The following is an 18,695-nucleotide window of genomic DNA, read 5'->3' as shown; positions in this document are numbered from 1 at the left end:
CGGCTCCACTCACGGTGAACTTCAGCAGGGACATGGGCTCCTTCGCAAGCTGGCCGTGGGCCCTCAAGGGTGAGGTCAACAACTAAATGATCTCCCTGGCAAGCCACAGTTCGGAAGTATATCGAGCTGACAGCAAAGTTGATGGCTTTCGTGTTGGTCTTGGAATTGCGGTTCCTTGGACGATTTGTATGGTCATGCCATCAACTCTTCTTTTCGGATGAATATCATTGGTAGGTATTTGTGGCGCCTACGGCGGGCAAAAGGTCGTGAGGGTTCAGGTCTCTCATCGAAAGCGTGCCACTTGCGCATGTCCTTGCGAATTGGAGCCGTGGCCAGGTTTAACACCTGACCAATCCGCACGCTGATGCACATTCGAATGAGGATGCCCGATCATGCATCGTTTGGGTAGCCAGCCCCCCTTCTCGCGGCCGTTGGCAGGACCATGGCGTCAGTCAAATGAATAGACGAAATTTCGAGGCCTCAAAGCAGACGATATTCCCTCATGTCTGGCCTGCGTACTCCATAGTTAGTTTCGATATTAGTTGAGGAATAGAGCAGATAGCACGCCGTGGGGCTCTCAAGTCTGGCGTCGAAAGAAAGTTTGGGGGTCTCTTGGTCCACCTGCGTCTCGACGCGGGATGACCCTCGTGTGTATAGATTCAATTACGTGCGAGATGGCAACCCAAGCTACTGGGCCAGCCACACCTAGTGTTTCGTACAGCGTGGGGGATAGAAACCCAGACACGGTCGTGTCTGGCAAATCTCGCGGGCCGTATGGTGACTCGGGTATCTGTATGGCCGGGAGCCCTGGAGGTCTCGAGATGCCCTGGCTCGATCAGGAGGCCAAGAATGAAGGAGAAGCTCCCTTGGTGCTCGCGGATGCGGCCGATACCTATGTTCGTGCAGCCAAGAGTCGTCCTCCCTCGGTGTGGGGAAATTGGGGTTGAGTTTGTGAGAGGGGATTGTCCCGTGCAAGTAGACGTCAAGCCTTGGGCGCACAACGTCCTTCAATTTTCGAGCTCTGCTAAAATAAGTACTGCATTCTATGATTTTGGTTTGCGGCGGGTGGAAGCTTTCATAATCGAAAGCTTGATTTATTGCCCCTGCCTGGATTGGCAAGTTGTCAATCTAAGCCCGTGTTTTGTATACTGACAGGTGGCACGCATTGCTTCCAGTGTTCGCATATCTTAAGTCGCAGCTGCTGATATTGCCTCGAGATTGGGTACATCGGTAAACGGTGTTTGGCTTCCGAGAGTCTGAATTAGTAGGATCTGTTGTGTTCAATGTAAGGACTGGACAACGGGAATAGGTAGCCGTCTGGAGTTGGAGAGCGCGGAAAAAGGTGAGGGGCCGACGGAACCTCCACCCTCGAGGGAGGGTCCACCACTGCGCTATCCCAATTAGGCTGGAGCTGAAAATTTGCTCCGGAGCCGATGGGTATATGCGCCTTAGGTAAGCAGGCTGAATGTCGGGGATCGCTTTTCGAGCAGCGAATTTGTGTACGTACCGATGTCGCACCACATTAACGCCAGCACCCGGGCCCAACTTTTCCAGGCACAACCTTCCGTCTCGTGCCTCTACAGCTGTTCAGCGCTCGCTGCTCAGAGTTCGCGCCAGACCCCGAATTCCGCCATGCCGCCAGTGGCCGCCCCGCAGCTCGCTCCTCGACGCAGGCAGGGCCCTGGGCAACCTGCCAGCAACCAACAGAGGCACCGCCGGCTGTTTGCCGCCATGACGTGAGAAAAAATCCCCTTCTCGCCCACACCACGCATCCACGCACGCTTCCACTCTCCCGCCCCGGCCCTGCCTCTCTTCCCCCCTCACCACACCTCACCATTTTCTTCCCAGTCTCCGTTCTCGAGTACGATGTGATACCTGGGCACGCCTCTCTCTTCCATTCCCTGCGACCTGTACCAAACCAGCTACGACAGTCTCGGCAAATCCTTATTTCATCCCTACTACCGTCATGGCACCCAAATCTTCCAAGGTCGCTCACGACGACACCAAGCCCGAGAATACAATCACCAAAGAGAAGCACACGTCTGGTTCTGGTAGTCACTCGAATGGCAAGCTTCGCCGTGTAGCTAGCTCGACGGGCTCTCAATTGCGAGAAGTCACGAATGCCAACGCTTCTGCTGATGCTCCCGCTCCGGCCAAGGAGACTGCCCAAAATCCTGGCGTAAGAATACACCTCATCCCTTCGACCTCGCTGTACCCACGCAGGCATCTCAGCCTTGTAAAACTGCCGGCTAACTTCGTCGTTCCCAGATTCAATGGAAAACCTTTGAGCGAGACACACTCCATGCGTACCGTCGCGAACACCACCTCAACACTCCTACCTCCTTCTCCTGCTCGTACCGTCAATTGGTCCTTTCGCGACCCGGTGGCATTGGCCTACACTCCCCAACGATGGCCCGGAAGAAGGAGAATAGAAGGCAGAGCAAAGAGCAACTAGCGATGACGGTACGGAAACACTTCAATGGTGTTGGCATACAAGAAAACGATGTCATCGTCGACTTTATTCACAAAGTCAGGAGCCAGGCCATAACCAAGGGCGACCGCCACAGAAGAGCGAATTCGAAATCGCACGACACTTGAAGACCTTAATGATGGAACGATTACTATTTGGGAAATACACGCATCGAAAGAAGTTGGTTGACGGGTGTCTTTGTGTGTCACCGGAGCATAGAGCCACGCCGGCCGTTTGGGCGATTTCGGACTGCATAATGATACCTCACCATGGGCAGGAAACGCCCCATGACGATAGACGACAAAGGCAAGACCCTTTGTCTCAATTTTTCTTACATAGTTATGATCTATTACAGTAATGGAATACGGAGTTTTGGATCGGAAGAGTCTTCAGAAATCTACATTGAGTCTTGACATTGGCGCCTTAATCCCCCCCGGCTGCTCCTCCGAGTCCCGGCGCACCATAGGCTTTCATGCACGCACAACGCGCATCCCCCAGAAGTAGCCGCGAATTTCCACCTGCGGGCTGTGGGGCCAGTTCGCGAGCCACTTAAAGCCATCCCAAATTGCTGACGTGAAGCTTGAGGTGCAGCAGTTACCCCCATTTTACCTACCCAAATTACCCCCGGTTCCCTGCACTCACCCGCGCCTTTCCTGCTGCAGGTGCCTGAGGCAATCACCGACTTTCGGCTTAGCATCGGGCCAAAAAAAAGTTGATATCATCCCGTCTTGCAATGGCATCGAAGGGCAAAGAATTTGCGGGAGAGTTCCACTTGGACGTTGATGCTTTTTCCGCATCCCCGGGCCAATTTAACCCCCTAAAATCTACGACGTACTGCTTCAGATGAATCGACAAGCTTCACAATGAATGCAAGCATTCTTACCAAGGCAGCGGCACCTGGCCGTCTGCTGTCCAGCCGTATTTCCAGGCAATCCAAGCTCAAGGATTCGGTCTGCAAACGCGCCCAAATCCACACCGTCACTTGTACCGTTAGACCCACGAAGCCTCTAGCTTCCCGGGTGACATCTCAAGCTCCCTCATCCAAACGTGTAAGTAATACTGCTTGCTAAAGTGTCTAGACAGCTTGCTGAGTGTTTACTTTTCAAGGCATTCCATGCGACATCCACCAACCTCGCACCGAGCGACCCCTACAAGACCCTAGGTGTTGACAAATCAGCATCTGCGGGCGACATCAAGAAGGCATACTACGGCCTGGCGAAGAAATACCATCCCGACACCAACAAAGATGCCGGAGCGAAGGAGAAGTTTGGCGAGATCCAGAGCGCATACGAAATCCTGTCCGACCCCAAGAAGAAGCAGCAATTCGACCAGTACGGCGCTGCCGGCTTCGACCCCAGCGGCGGCGGCGGCGACCCGTTCGGAGGCGCTGGAAACCCGTTCGGCGGCGGATTCGGAGGACAGGGCGGCTTCGGCGGCGCGGGCGGCTTCAACTTTGACGACATCTTCTCCGCGTTCACGGGCGGCCAAGGGTTTGGACGCCGCGGCGGCGGCGGGGGAGGCGGACGGAACCCCTTCCAGCAGGAGATCCTGGTGGGCGACAACATTGAGGTGCAGTCGAGCATATCCTTCATGGAGGCGGCCAAGGGCACGAGCAAGACCATCACGGTGACGCCCCTGACGGAGTGCGGGACGTGTACGGGCAGCGGACTCAAGCAGGGCACCAAGCGGTCGGCGTGCAAGTCGTGCAACGGGACGGGCACGCGGGTGCACTTCATGAACGGCGGGTTCCAGATGGCGTCGACGTGCGGCAGCTGCGGCGGCACGGGCACGACGATCCCCCGCGGGTCGGAGTGCAGGTCGTGCGCCGGCAACGGCGTCGTGCGGGAGCGCAAGACCATCACGGTCGACATCCCCGCGGGCATCGAGGACGGGATGCGTCTGCGCGTCGACGGCGCGGGCGACGCGCCCGTGACGGGCAAGAACGCCGAGGCGGGCATGCGGACGCAAAAGGGCGACCTCTACGTCTTTGTGCGCGTCGCGACGGATCCCAAGTTCCGCCGCGCCGGGTCGGATATCCTGTACACGGCCAGCATCCCCATCACGACGGCGATGCTCGGCGGCGAGGTCACGGTGCCGACGCTCGACGGGCAGGTCAACGTCAAGGTGGCGACGGGCACCAACACGGGCGACAAGCTGACGCTGTCCGGAATGGGCATGAAGAAGCTCAACGGCAGGCGGGGCGGCTCCGGCGACCTCAAGGTGGAGTTCCGGGTGAACATGCCAAAGTACCTGAGCGCGAACCAGCGCACGCTGGTGGAGATGCTGGCGAACGAGATGGGAGACAAGACGGCGCGGAAGATTATGAACGTCACTCCCCAGGGGTGAGTCCTTTTTCCTGCGCGAGAACACGAGCGAACCAGTCGACACCGGGCTTTCCTGCTTCTTCTTTCCTCTCTACCTCACGTTGTCCTAAACCTAGGACACACCTCGACACCCGTTTGTACTAATTCCCGAAAGTAGAACCCAACCAGCATCCCCTGATGACTCCGAGACTCACAAGAACGAGGGCTTCCTCAAATCCATGTGGCACACCCTGACGAACCACCCGGCCCACCAGAAGCCCGGTGAAGACGGTGCGGCACCAACGGATAAGAAGACGGACGAGAAGAAGGACGAGTCCAAGAAGGACTCTTGAGCTCTCGGTGGTTCATCTCGAGCTAGAGGGTGTCTTTACTGTCCTCCGTCCTTGTACCATATCTCGGGCCTCCTTGCGCGGGCCTTGGCGGGTGTAGACGCGAACTTATAGAAGAGCGGAAAAGTGTTGGAGGATCTTGCATGGCAGGTGTTAAAACAAGGTTTTTATCTCTGGGTTTCTGGCTTCTTTGTGCTCCCCGACCTTCAGAAGGGGTGAAGGAGATTGCCAGCCCATTTCGTTTGGTTTATGGAGGAAGCCTCATTGCTTTACTCGATTGTATTATTCACATGACTAAGAAAAAAGTGTACACTGTAGTATAGACCATAGGAGAGAGAGAAGAGATGGGAGGAGGGGAGAAGAGGGGAGGAAAGAAGGGATAAGCCAGCTCCCCGCGGAGGCCACTCACCTCAGATTATTTACAAAGGACCACACCCAATCAATGAAGACAATATTTAACAACTTTTGTCTCGACTATGTTCGCTGGCGTGAATTGCGGCCGGAGAAATGGGGAATCCGAGAAGGTCGCCATGTCGTGACGCGGGGCGCTTAGAGATCTAGACGATGAGACGCATGGGATTCATGTGAGCGCCGCGATGCCCACCTAACATTCAGGGTCTGGCTGGTTGGTTTCGGCCGCAGAAACGGCATTTTGCCGCGCACCAGGAGACTGAAAGCAACGGGTGGCTGTTGAGGGAGAAATGCCACAAAGGAATGGAAAGACGGGGATCCTTGCAAGGAGCGGGCCGTTCGGGCCTGGCACCTGGTCCTGGCTCGGGTCCCTGAAAGTGGGGCCACCAAGCGCCGGCCGCCGGCGACCAATGGGAGGCCCGGCTGGAGGGGTAGCTAGAGGTCCGGATATTGGGTGGCCCGTCACCTGCATGAAGGTCGGAGCCAATGTGGTTGCGGAAGCGTGGGTTGTCGAAGTTTGGGTGAAGTTTGCTTGTGGGTGTTAGTGGGATTGCGGATGGACTCTCCTGATATTGAAGGGGCATCGCATTGTTGATGGTTAAGTTGCTTTCTCTTCCGTCGAGCATCTGTAGCGCATTTGCAGGTTCTTGCTCGGTTGAGGTAAAGAAGTGTGGGTGAATTCGTTCCGCCCACTTGTAATGGTCAAGTCATCTCTGTCGGTAAAGAAGAGAATTGCTGACATGCAGCAGGGTCGGAACGTACATGTAAGCAACGATGGGACCGTGATGAGCGGAGGGTGCGGTCTGGCCAAGGTGGAACTGAACGGAACCACATGGATATCACGAGACAGCCATGCCAAAGCTAGCTGGGTCGAGCTGTTTCTCGGAGCAGACTATGGGGGGTGGAGTGAGGCCGCATGCGAGAGACGGAGAAGAGTTGCATTGGGCAACGTCTCACTGTGATCCCGCCAGAGATGAGGGATAGGCCACCTGGGCATGTCGACGCGATAGGCGAGGTAACCTGATCAACGGTGAGGTGATTGGGACCCGGACCACAAGTAGATTTGAGGTCTCATCGTGTTGATGTTACTTTGTGATACTGGCACCGGAGAGTCGGGATAGGCGCGTTTAGCTAGATGTAGATAGATGCCCGATCGAGGGTCGGTTGAGGGCGCCTGGCTACGGCTGAATTGTCTGGTGGACTGACGGATCATGGGGAGCTGCCACTATTCGCCCTGCATAGGTGCCGTCACTTGGGTTGAAGCAATGGAAGTGTAAGGAGTTGCCTAAAGAAAAGTCACGAAAGAGGTAGCTGGAATCTTCACAGTTCACTTGTGAGTCAAGTGCGACGGACAGGTTCGGACCCTCGTCTAGGCCCCCGCCAAAAAGCCAGGAACATCCCCGGCTCGTGGTGGACAATTCTCACTGCCTGGCGGCTACGTAAGACAGCCCAACGCATCTTCACCCAGTATTCGTGAGGTACACGTTATGCGCCAACGTCAACACCACTCACACGAGGCTAAGCCGAGCAGTGCAACAAGAGTACGGCGACGAATAAAGACGGCGCAGACTTTTACTTGTCTCCAATCTCCGAGGCCTGGGCGCTTCGTCAACCAAGCATATATCCCCAACAGTCCGGAACCGCCACCGCCAGAGGCGCAACCTGGGGTGTTTAGGTGTTTGAAGACGAAAACGAGACGCCTGACGACGCCGAGCCATCTCGGACAAGACGAAAGCTGCCCCGCCGTTCCCAAGAAGCTCCTCCTTAGGCCCTCTGTCTAAATTACCGACAGTCCCTCATCTCGCCAGGTCCCCCAGCATTATGACCTCACAGGAACACGAGTCTGGTACATTCCTTTACAAGCAATAGCCAGAGAGAAAGAAAAAAGAAAGAGGGAAACAACGATATTGTTGCCGCCTTTGCAGGACAATTTGTTGCCAGCTTCCGTACTACCACACCAACGTCCTTCAGTCAATCTGCATCTCATCTTGAACAGGCACCAAAACTTAAGGCCGGCCGCAGACCAGCAACCCACTCGACCACAGCCAGCGCCATCAGCGTCGCCGAGAGCAACTACCCGACCACGGCGGGCATCCTTCCCCATCAACCAGCAGTCAGCGGCACCACAAACCGGGTCTCCTCTCCGTCCACCAGCAACCGAGCACACGTAAGGTGCATACACTACCTACTCTCGTCGGGTACCTGACCTGGCCTGACTTACTACCGATTAAGGTACCTTAGGTTGACAGAGGAAGTACGTACTCACGATTGAGCTTGGGTGCACTGACTCTCGACTGCCCCCGACTGAGCTGCCACCATTCTGGGCTCCTTCAATCGTCGCTGCCCGCCCCCACCCCGCACTCCGCCCGCCACGGCAAGACAGACAGCAACCAGCAACCTGCCCAGCGACCTGACCGGAGAGCTGCATCCGTCCACCTCCAGCCCGTCGCTTTTTCTTCCCAAGGCCACCTCTGAAGAGGCCCCGTATGCCACCCAATCATCAAGACATTTGAACGAGGCTGCCCATCACAGCAAACCACCCCTCCGACTGCGATTCACTGTCCCCCCGCGACATCCCCGCGATTCCCCCGGGCCGAAACCTCGTCTCCGGAGCTGGCCTCGTCGCCCTCTTTCAAAATGACGCAGTCGCCCATGATCTCCTCGCCTCTCAAGGCCACAAACGAAATCGACTGGGTTACCCCGCTGAAGGACTACATCAGAGATACATACGGCGATGATCCTGAACGCTATGCCGAGGAGTGCGCCACCCTCAATCGTCTGCGACAGGACGTGAGGGGCGCCGGCAAGGACAGCACCTCAGGTCGCGATATGCTCTACAGATACTACGGCCAGCTCGAGCTTCTCGACTTGCGCTTTCCTGTCGATGAGCAACACATCAAGATCTCCTTCACCTGGTACCTCTTCCGCTGCCCCTGCTGCGTTTCGCGGCCCAAAGCGCCGTTAGACCATACTGACCCCTAGTGCTTTGCAGGTTCGATGCCTTTACACATAAATCGACGGCCCAATATTCGCTCGCCTTCGAAAAGGCTTCCATAATATTCAACATCTCCGCCGTCCTATCATGTCACGCTGCCCACCAAACAAGATCCGAGGAGTCAGGCCTCAAGGCCGCGTACCACTCCTTCCAAGCCTCCGCCGGCATGTTCACTTACATCAACGAGAACTTTCTCCACGCACCTTCGTCCGACCTTAGCCGCGAAACTGTCAAGACTCTCATTTCAATCATGTTGGCACAGGCTCAAGAGGTTTTCCTAGAGAAACAAGTGGCGGATCAGAAGAAGGTGGCCTTGCTGGCCAAGCTCTCCAGCCAAGCAGCGTACTTGTACGGGCAGGCTGTTGAAGGTGTCCAGGACAATTTTAACAGAGCCATCTTCGAGAAAGTCTGGCTTCTCATGGTTCAGGTAAGGATTTCTGGCACAATGACTTCCATCACTTCTATCAGGGGTGGTTCGCAGCCATATGCTGTGGCTTTGCTAACAGACGTAGGTCAAATTCAATCTCCTGAGCTCCATGTCGCAATACTACCAGGCCCTCGCCGATGACGAAGCTGGTCAGCATGGAACTGCTGTCGCGAGACTTCAAGCTGCAGAAACCCAGGGCAAGGAGGCAAGCCGCATCGCCGCCAATTTCCCAAGCTCAGTACCCCCGAGCTCGAACCTCGGCGCCGAGACTGGTGGGCTTTTGGTCGAGTTTAGTAAACGGCATCTGTCGACCGTCCAGGACAAACTCAAAGAATTCAGCAAGGATAACGATTTCATCTACCATCAAACCGTACCCGCGGAGGCCAGCCTTGCACCCGTCCCGAAGCTTCCTGCGTCAAAACCAATCCCTGTCAGCGAGCTCTATGCCGGCCAAGATATCCAGCGCATTACCGGACCCGACCTTTTCTCCAAGATTGTGCCCCTGGCTGTGACGGAATCGGCCAGTCTTTACGATGAGGAAAAGGCCAAGTTGATCAGAGCTGAGACGGAACGAGTGGACACGGCGAACAGTGAAATGGCAGCAAGTCTGGACTACTTGAGACTTCCCGGCGCTTTGCAGGTTCTGAAAGGTGGTTTCGATCAAGAAATCATGCCGGATGAAGAGTTCAGGACTTGGTGTGAGGATGTTGCGGGGCATGAAGATCCCGCCGCCATTTTCGATATCTTGAGATCCGACAAGGATATCATTGTGAACACACTGGATAAGAACACGAAACAACTGGATATGGAAGAAAGTGTGTGCGAGAAGATGCGATCCAAATACGAAAACGAATGGACCCAGCAACCGAGTTCGAGATTAACATCAACTCTGCGAAGCGATATCAGGAACTACCGAGAAGCGTTGGAAGAGGCAGCGAGAAGCGACAATCAATTGGCGGCAAAATTACGGCAAAATGAAGTCGAATTCGAGGAGATGAGGGCGGCAGCCTCCCACGGAAGTATCGAGTCCCTGTTTCAACATGCCGTCAGCAAGGTGCGCGGAAAATCGAGCAATGTTACGAGTCCTTTGGGCAACGAGCCAAACCTGCTGGATGTCGACTTTGACGAAGGGGGCCCGAGTGTCGTTGACCAAATTCACAAAGTGGAAGAGATTATGAAGAAGTTGAACCTGATCAAAAGAGAACGCAACCAAGTGTTGAAAGACCTCAAGGAAAAGGTTTGTCCCTTGAAGTCCTTGCAGAAAGCCGAACAATGCACTAATATCCGTAGGTTCACAACGACGACATCTCGGAAATTCTGATTTTGAACAAAAAGTCAATAACCAATTACGAGAACCAACTCTTCCAGTCAGAGTTGGAAAAGTTCCGGCCATACCAGAACAGATTGCTACAGGCAAATCACAAGCAGTCCGCCTTGATGAAGGACTTGACAACCAGCTTCAACACACTGCTGCAGGACAAGCGGGTCCGTTCGGAGCAGAGCAAGTACGAGACAGTGCAACGCCAAAGGACATCGGTCATGAACAAGTACAAGCGGGCGTATCAGGAGTTCCTCGATCTAGAGGCTGGTCTTCAAGGTGCCAAGACTTGGTATGCCGAGATGAAGGAGACCGTACAAAGCCTTGAGAAGAACGTCGATACGTTCGTCAACAACAGGCGGTCTGAGGGGGCTCAGCTTCTCAACAGCATTGAGCAGGAGCGATCAACCCGTAAAGACGCACATGCTGAGCTGGAGCGCGAGCGTCTGAGGGGTTTGATGGAGCGTATGTCCATGGAGCCTCCTGCGCCGTCACCCAAGCCTGCCTCGAACCGGCCAACGCCGTCGCCTTTGAACTTCGCCAACAACTCGACTCCGCGATACCCCCAGACCAACTTTTCGGGTCAATACCAAGTCCCTCAGTCTCCGCCTCCGAACCAGCAGCAGTACCCGAGCTTCGCCGCCCCTCCCACCTCGCAGTCTTACACGCCTCAGCCGGCGAATACATACGGCCAGCCAGCATACAATCCGAGTCAGTACGGCCGCACTCCCGGCCCAACATCACCGCCTCCCCACCAGTCCACTTTCGGCCCAACTGTCTTGCGAGGCCCGGCTTCGCCCCCGCCAACGCAGACCTCATTCAATCAGAACCAGCAGTACGGCAGTTTCCCTAACCCACAGCAACAACAGCAACAAATGCCTGCCGGGTTCGTTCCGCCGCCTCCGCCTCCTGGTCCTCCACCATTGGGCCCTCAGCAGACTTTCTACGGCCAGCAAGATTACCAACAGCAGCAGCAGCAACAACAAAACTATCCGCAGCAAAACCCACAAAGTGCCTACCCTTCTAGTGCGCACCCAAGGTCAGCTCAACCTCAACAGAACAGTGATCCTTGGGCGGGATTGAACAACTGGAAATAAGAGTGGCTGGGAATGACGAGTCGAAACTTAGAGACGTTGATAACACTTCAAGTGGTGGTAGCTTTTGCGTGAAGCACGCAACTGAGAGTTAGGTAGCTGCTTAACATCTAAGGCGAGTGAGTGTTGGTTGCAGGCAGGATGGTACCACAAAATCAATGGTTCGAATAGGCCTAGGGCGTGATGAGGCTTGCCAGTAGGCACAACAGACTAGCAAGACATCTTGAGAGGGGAAAAGCCGAATGACAGTGGTGAGCGGCTTATACATAGACCAAACAACCAACCACGATTGCATAAAGACTATCCCGTTTATTCATGTGAAGGACTACGCAGATAAGGTAGTCTGAGGTATGATCCCATCGCCTCAAGCTCCTGGAATGGTATACGCCCAGCCCACGCTTTGGGTTAAACTCTCGATTAGCATCAATCACTAGAAATGCCAAAAACAAAAGAGTTCACCCCCCGGTGGCGAATGGGGACTACATCTCTGGTGCTCATGCTGGGACTCGAACGCGGGACCTCTGAGCCTTCACCGATTAGGCTGTTCGTGGACTTCAACCACTCCGCCAACCAGCCAGTTTTGACCTGACCCCCGAGGGGGCGCCTGCTGGCTGGTGACGGGAATGGATTTGAGGGGGTATATATGGGATTGTTGTGTGTTCAGGGGAAGGTGCGGTCGGTGAGGTGCCTTCCTGCGAGTGAGGTGATGTGGCTCGCGATGGGTGGATGGGCAGAGTGGTGATTCAGCAACTCTTCTATACGTCTAGAAGAGGTCTTGATAGTGGTGGATTGCTTGAGAGGCGGTAGGAGACTGCGAAGTTAAAGTCTGATGGCCCTTTCCTACTACAAGCTTTCATATCTATCCCATAATATATCGCTCTTGTTTACTTCGTAGCCACAACCCCAGCCGCTTCGTCGTCGGACTCTCGATTCTCAGACTTTATCGCAGGCGGAAACTTCGGCGTCCCATTCGCGTCCGTACCCCAGCCGCCGTACCCGGTCTCGGCCATCATACCACCCAGACCCGACGGGCTGCCGGCCGTGATGCTCCCCGCCGCCCTGTTCCCGCCCACGCCGGGACGATCGGCCGCCCACCCGTTTAAAGCGTCTTTGCTCATGCCCGTGTACTTTAGGACGTCGGCGTCTGAGATTTCTCCTCTTTTGGAGTCTTGGAATCTGCGGTAGAGAGATTTTTTGGGGCTGGGGTTGGGCTGGGATTCGGTTGTGGGGTCGGTGTTGAGGAGAGGTTTGGTGCTGTCGGTTTTGGAGAGGCGAGGGAACATGACGAACTGAGTTGGGTGAGGATTTTGGCTGACTTTTGGGGCAGGAACTTGGTGTGAGTGAGAGGGTGGTAGATAACACGTTGAGTGGTGAGAGGTAGCTAAAAGAAGAGGTTGTGGATTCAAGCTATAGATGTCTACCTTACTGATTTGTTGGAAACCGGTGCAGTTGCTGCTACTTATGCATCTGGTGAGTCCTCTTGAGCCTCTGACACATGAGAATTGGATTGCATCGATCTAACCAGTTGTAGGATATTGAACCGTTGCCTCACACGACCCCACCCAAATAAGATGTTCACCTGCCCAAAGAAGCTTATTTTCTGGGAGATAACCCTTGAAGTGGTTGCAAGCGTAGTCCGTATAAGTCTACGAACTGTGCAAGGGTATGATCACTCATTCACCATCAAAAGGTGAAGTCAAACTGGACTCACGGGTACGGTAACCCAAACTGAATCTGCAATATTTCTTGACTCGTATTGCGTTCACATAGATGGAGACCAGGACATACAACTTAGAGAGCTTGCATACCTAAGATGACTTGTGATGATATTCACCCTTGCCTACCTAGAAATTGACCGTGTTTCACCTGTTCCTGTGTGAACATGTTTATCCACGAACTCATGACTTGGATATGGTTAGGCAGCTAATGATCCTGGGAAAAGCGAGCATATACTAAGACCACGAAGAGAGTCTGGGTTGCTCCGAGTGGTTTCCAGATCTGGGTTGCATGGGGGCTGGTGACCCTGTTGAGACCCTCAAAAGGACCGATGGCTACGAGAATCGGTTGATATAATCCACAACCTTATATGCGGTCCAATTGGGACCTCTCGTGTAAAGGGTTGGTCGTTGGTTGTTGGTTGCTCGCCGCTGGTCGTTGTTCTTCAACGAAGTCTTGGCGCTAGACTACAAAAGAGCCTGGAACTGGATCTTGGTATCAATGGTCAGCAGACTCGATTCCAATTTCCATTATGACTAACACCAGGCCAGACCGCATGTAAGTTTCTGGAAACGGGCACAGCCGGTCCAGAGGCCACTTGAGCAAAGTCTCATAATGTCCGAGGAACTGTGATTGAGTCCTGAGTTGAAATATTGCGAGGCTTTTCCAGCCCGACCCTGACCGTAGCCTGCAGTTCGCGATAATTCATTTGAAGAAATAGAGGTTTTACACAGTGGTATCATCTATATAAAATGCGTGATACGAATGCTACGGCTGTGCTCTCTGCTCCAACTCTTCCTGCCTCAAGTGCTTCTTATCATAGTCATGCCCTCACGTATCTACTTACTCATACTCACTGGTATCTTATAACACAGATCTCTCAGGTCTACCTTCCTATCAACAGGCAAAGTCCCGTTGAAGAGTACAGAGTTGAATCTACTGATTGGGAGTTCATTGTAGATACGACTGTGACGAAGACCTCCATTACTAGCTAACCTAACTTGGTTTCCCCCGCTAGACTTTCATCACGAAAATGTTTTAAGTCCAAGCCTTGGTAAATGCAGCGCCTGAAATCCCAGTGAGATTCAATATACCGCCCACAAACCAACTCGACACGGTCTTGCGTGCGATGGAGTGCGTCCAGCAGTCATCTCCCCTCTGCGCGCCTTTCATAATGGTCCCGCTCAGCATCTAAATCATGCTGATCCAACTCTTCGTACTCCATGTCGGCCGTAGTATCTGTATCGGGTGGCAAATCCCTTGGGAGTACACCGAGGTTGATCAATACTTGCCTCTCCACGTGGCGCTCCTGTATTAGATACGCTGCCACACCCATATCGCGTCGCCGTTGCTGATATCTGATTCTTTGCCTCATTGCTCCGTCGATACTTTGGCGTCGCTCTCTCCTTATTGTCCGGATCTCCTCTTCCTTTCTCCTGGGCCGTACAAAGTCCAGCTGAGTTAAATCCGCCTTTGCTTCTTCGATAAGGAACTTGATCATGTCAAGAGGCGACCAAGACCAGCCAGCCCCGAGAATTACAGCAGCCAGAATACTACCATATTCTCCGAACTCCAGATACGCATTAACGTCAGCGCCGTGTTCAATCAGTAACCGAGCACAGTCTACGTCTCCCCTCGTTACAGCAACTGCCAATGGACTACCATATGTTCCAAACCTCAAATCTGCCTTAGCATCAGCGCCGTGTTCAATCAGTAACCGAACACAGCCAATGTCTCTTGTCGATACCGCAACTGCCAATGGACTACCATATTCTCCGAACTCCAGATATGCATTAACGTCAGCGCCGTGTTCAATCAGTAACCGATTACAGTCCACGTCTCCCCTCGTTATAGCAACTACCAATGGACTACCACATGTTCCAGCCCTCGAATCTGCATTGGTATTAGCGCCGTGTTCAATCAGTAACCGAGCACATTCAACGTCTCTCATTCATAAAGCAGCTGCCAAGGGACTGACATGGCTACCAGCTTCCGGCGTGGCGTTGACATCGGCTTTGTGCTCTAGGAGAAGGCGAATACATTCGGGCTCCCCACCGCATATAGCAGCAATCAAAGGGCAGCCATAATCCCCGTATCTGAACTGGTCGTTGACATTTGCACCGTTTTCCAGAAGAAAGCGAGCACTTTCAACACGGCCACGGGATACGGCAGTAGCCAGAGGGCTTCCATAGCTGTCATTGAGGTTCTCCGGATTGACATTTGCTCCCTTGCCAATCAGGACTTTCATGGTGTCGATATCGTCATCAACAGCAGCAATCGACAGGGCACAACCGTAATAGCAATACCACGGAGGACCGGGATCATCGGGATTACACCTCATGTTGGGGTCCAGACCTGCGTTCAGCAGAATAGTGCAGTACTCAGATCCGATTCCCGCTGCGCAACAAGCCAGAGTTGCGCGTTTGGAGAAGAAGTCCATGTTTGCACCGTTCTTGAGCAGCAGCTTCATGACATCAATCTTTCGCTGTTCTACTGATATCAACAGTGGGGGGCCAACGGCTCCGTCGCGAACAAACCCGTTGATGTCGCATCCCCGACTGATTAGAAATTGACAGAGGTCGTAGTGGCCAAAATAGGTGGCAATTTGCAGCAGGCTCATATCTCTCTCGTTCACTAACGAGGGAAGGTCGAGGCCTTTGTGCCACCACTCAGGCAGGAGCCGATGAAGACCCATTGCCACAACGCCAAAGGCGAAGTTGGTATTTGGCATGCTCCGACTCCATGTAAATTCGTAGTGGTGCCGATGACAAGGTTCCATGACGCGGTTGCAAAATACCTGATACTCCCTGGAAGAATGCGGAGGGCGATCTTCACCCAGGAATCGTTTCAAAGCAAGGGCCACGTCTTCAACTCTGTCATCGTTTTCTGGAAGGTCGTGGATGTGTGTGAGCCAGTTCAGGTGAATGTACCGTTGAAGTGGATGCCGAGGATCTAAAGGCTGGTCAAGGTCCACGTATCCTCCCCTCCTCATCCAGTGGGCTAATCTTGAGCCTGATCTATCCTGGAGCGTTCCTGAGTTGGGGTCCACATCTGAGGGTGGCCAGATAGAGGGGTAAGCTGCGCAGCAATCCCTCAAGCAGTTGATCAAGAAAATTGCTACCTCCGCTGGCGCGTCTTTGACCCATGGCTCTTCCTTCTTATCTTCAAAGTATTCTCTGACTGATGCATGGGCAAACCTCCAGACATTGAGGTCTGGGTCCCTCACGATCAAATGTCGGCAGACAGTCTCCAACATTTTCTCGGTGAGATCTGACTTGTCGAGAGCCTTCATACCGTCTCCATGCATCTGTTCGCTTTCCACTCGAATGGCTGGCAGCAATCTGCGACTGTTGAACGGCTGGCGGGCGCACATGACCCATCTTACCGCTCGCTGCAGCATGAAACGCTCAAAGCTCTCAGGTTCGTGTTTATCATAGATCTCGTCGTAGGCTTTAGTCAGAGTTTTGGGAAGTTTCCCAAGTCTGGCTATGACACTGCTATTGGTCTCGAACTCCTTGAGCTGCTCCCATTGCAGGTAAGTCCATCGGAACCTAATTTGTGTCAGTCAGCTTGAGTAGCCGAGGATATCGTATGAGCTAGAACTCACATTCCCGCGCTCTTCTCCACAAGCTTCTTTTTAACAACCTGCTTAGTTTCAAGGCTCCAATCTACGCTGAAGTTGTCCACCTCTGTATTGACAAACTTCTCGATGTCTCCCTGATTATCAGAAGTGTTGATTGTGATCGTTGCCCTTGGCTCTTGGAATGACCTCAGATGGTCACTAATATCGTGCTCGGGACGGCTGGCGATGAATATTTTCAAACAACTATTGGTTTTCTCCACTAGACGCTTGAAAAGCTGAACGACTTGCCGTCTCGTGTCTTTCTTGCACTCATCCAAGGCGTCGAGTAAAAGAACAGTTCGAGGGTAACTGTTTATCATCTCTACCAACGCTGTCTCGCATTCTTGGAGCGTGATATCGCTTTGGATTTGTTTCCTCTGGTATAGGTTGAATAAGGTCTCATGAATGCTCTCAGGATGACCGGTCACCTCGCCTAGTTGTCGGATGTAGCTTCGGAGAATGGAATGAATGCTTTGCCGACTCTGATCAGAGCTATTGCAGTAGAAAAAGGCGAGACCCAGGCTGTGCCCACTGTGAAATTGGAGTTTGTCGTGAATCCGACAATGATCAATTACTTTCGAAGATAGGAACGATTTTCCCGTACCGACTGCAGAACAGAACCGCGGTCAGTTGGTTACTACACACAACAGCCCTCGGGCCTGAATACTTACTATCGCCTCGCAACCAGAACACCGGAGTGCTATCAGAGTCTTCCCATTCAAGGAATTTAGAATGGCTGACCAACCATTCGCATGTGCCCTTGGTTCTTTTTTCGACCTTTTCGTTATGATGAGATCCGACTGGAATTACACTGACGTATTCCATAGCCTTGTCTCTTTCTTGCTTATCAAGCACCTGAAGAATATCCATGACATTCTTGTCGGTACGCTTGATTGGTTCTTCAAGACTCTCAAGCAATCTTCGGTGCTCATCATCTGCTGTAGCCTTACAAGGACGAGTCGCAAGCTCCAGTTCCTGCTCAAGTGCTCTCACTGCTGATAGCCGGTTTTCGCCATAACCGGGGTCAACGAGCGCGTCGAAGAATCGGCGCAAATTGCCATGCTCCATTTCTTCGTAGACAAAAGCAAGAAACTCCAAGCATTCTGCGTATACTTCAACCAACTTCGTCACCAAATCTTCCTGATAAGGCGGCCTAGGCGATATGGAGTTCCCAATGTAGACCTTCTCGTACACTCTACCGCGCCTCACGAGGCAGAGGACTATGTCGGTGCATCCCATAATAGCCACAAGATCCTCACGCTCAGATACGTGGGCCTGAAAGATCATTAGATCATAGTGTTGGCAAGAGTATATTCATGCTTTGCTGCAATACATACCGCCAGAAGCACCTTGATAGCCGACCACACGACGTTAGAGGGCGCAGGGGCAAAGTTGATGGCAATATTTCCAATCGCAGTCACCACAGGGATAACTTTATTCGCATAATCCCTCCACAGAATCTCCCGGTCGCCGGATTTGATCTTCAACGACTCTTGCTTGTGTTTCAATTCGCTTGCTCGAACGAACTCCGCCAACTCACTTGCAGGATTCTGGGCATTGTCCGGTGGAGGAAGACTGGCAATCCATGCCTGAGTTTTCACGTCCACCTTCTTGCATGCTTCCTGCCATAAATCAATGGCTGGAGTAGAGCCGTTCATTGCAGATGGTCCCGGAACGTTGGAAGCAGGAAGGAGTGAAGGGTCATCCGCATTACTAGTAGATGATGTCGCGCGTGAGACGCTTAGTACTGAATCATGACGTCCGACCTTGGGGCCTGTAGGCTCAGGCTTTCCAACATCAGCCGGTTTTGACGCTGGTAGGACGTCAAGGCCAGTCGCAGAAGACCCAGAAACGTCATGGCACGGCTTCTCTCGTCTCTTGAAGCAAGAGCATAAGGCAGAGAGGCAACCGCCGTCGGATTGGCGGGAGTCGGTCATACCGCAGTGAAGGATGCCTCTTTACAAGTCACAAGTTTGGAAAGAAGCAATT

General features: G+C 53.3%; 5 protein-coding genes across 5 annotated transcripts; 3 read left to right on the top strand and 2 right to left on the bottom strand.

Annotated features, from left to right (window-relative positions):
- Positions 1–1,570: 1,570 nt before the first annotated feature.
- On the top strand, positions 1,571–2,840 carry HER10_EVM0006739 (uncharacterized protein). The gene is made up of 2 exons (XM_035476317.1): positions 1,571–2,179; positions 2,269–2,840. The coding sequence occupies exons 1-2, from the start codon at positions 1,967–1,969 to the stop codon at positions 2,596–2,598; spliced, it is 543 nt and encodes a 180-aa protein (XP_035326935.1). The 5' UTR covers positions 1,571–1,966; the 3' UTR covers positions 2,599–2,840.
- A 246-nt stretch (positions 2,841–3,086) lies between these two features.
- On the top strand, positions 3,087–6,777 carry HER10_EVM0008206 (chaperone DnaJ). Its single transcript, XM_035477738.1, has 3 exons — positions 3,087–3,519; positions 3,578–4,812; positions 4,952–6,777. Exons 1-3 carry the CDS (start codon positions 3,334–3,336, stop codon positions 5,124–5,126), a joined length of 1,596 nt encoding a protein of 531 aa, XP_035327041.1. The 5' UTR covers positions 3,087–3,333; the 3' UTR covers positions 5,127–6,777.
- A 54-nt stretch (positions 6,778–6,831) lies between these two features.
- Positions 6,832–11,653, top strand: HER10_EVM0009648 (BRO1-like domain-containing protein). Its single transcript, XM_035479130.1, has 4 exons — positions 6,832–8,449; positions 8,527–8,956; positions 9,042–10,193; positions 10,247–11,653. Exons 1-4 carry the CDS (start codon positions 8,172–8,174, stop codon positions 11,369–11,371), a joined length of 2,985 nt encoding a protein of 994 aa, XP_035327174.1. The 5' UTR covers positions 6,832–8,171; the 3' UTR covers positions 11,372–11,653.
- A 599-nt stretch (positions 11,654–12,252) lies between these two features.
- Positions 12,253–12,651, bottom strand: HER10_EVM0002258 (uncharacterized protein; the record flags this gene model as incomplete). The annotated part of the gene is made up of 1 exon (XM_035471978.1): positions 12,253–12,651. The coding sequence occupies one exon, from the start codon at positions 12,649–12,651 to the stop codon at positions 12,253–12,255; it is 399 nt and encodes a 132-aa protein (XP_035326601.1).
- A 1,272-nt stretch (positions 12,652–13,923) lies between these two features.
- On the bottom strand, positions 13,924–18,695 carry HER10_EVM0003705 (uncharacterized protein; the record flags this gene model as incomplete). Its single annotated transcript, XM_035473370.1, has 6 exons — positions 18,044–18,695; positions 17,378–17,981; positions 16,692–17,313; positions 15,140–16,635; positions 14,803–15,028; positions 13,924–14,020 (listed from the first exon to the last, which is right to left on the bottom strand). The coding sequence occupies exons 1-6, from the start codon at positions 18,641–18,643 to the stop codon at positions 13,924–13,926; spliced, it is 3,645 nt and encodes a 1,214-aa protein (XP_035326722.1). The 5' UTR covers positions 18,644–18,695.

Source organism: Colletotrichum scovillei (assembly GCF_011075155.1).
Source record: "Colletotrichum scovillei strain TJNH1 chromosome Unknown Contig00011, whole genome shotgun sequence".
Lineage (NCBI taxonomy): Eukaryota > Fungi > Ascomycota > Sordariomycetes > Glomerellales > Glomerellaceae > Colletotrichum > Colletotrichum scovillei.
The sequence above is the reverse complement of the archived record's forward strand: the minus strand, read 5'-3'. Positions and strand labels throughout refer to the sequence as shown.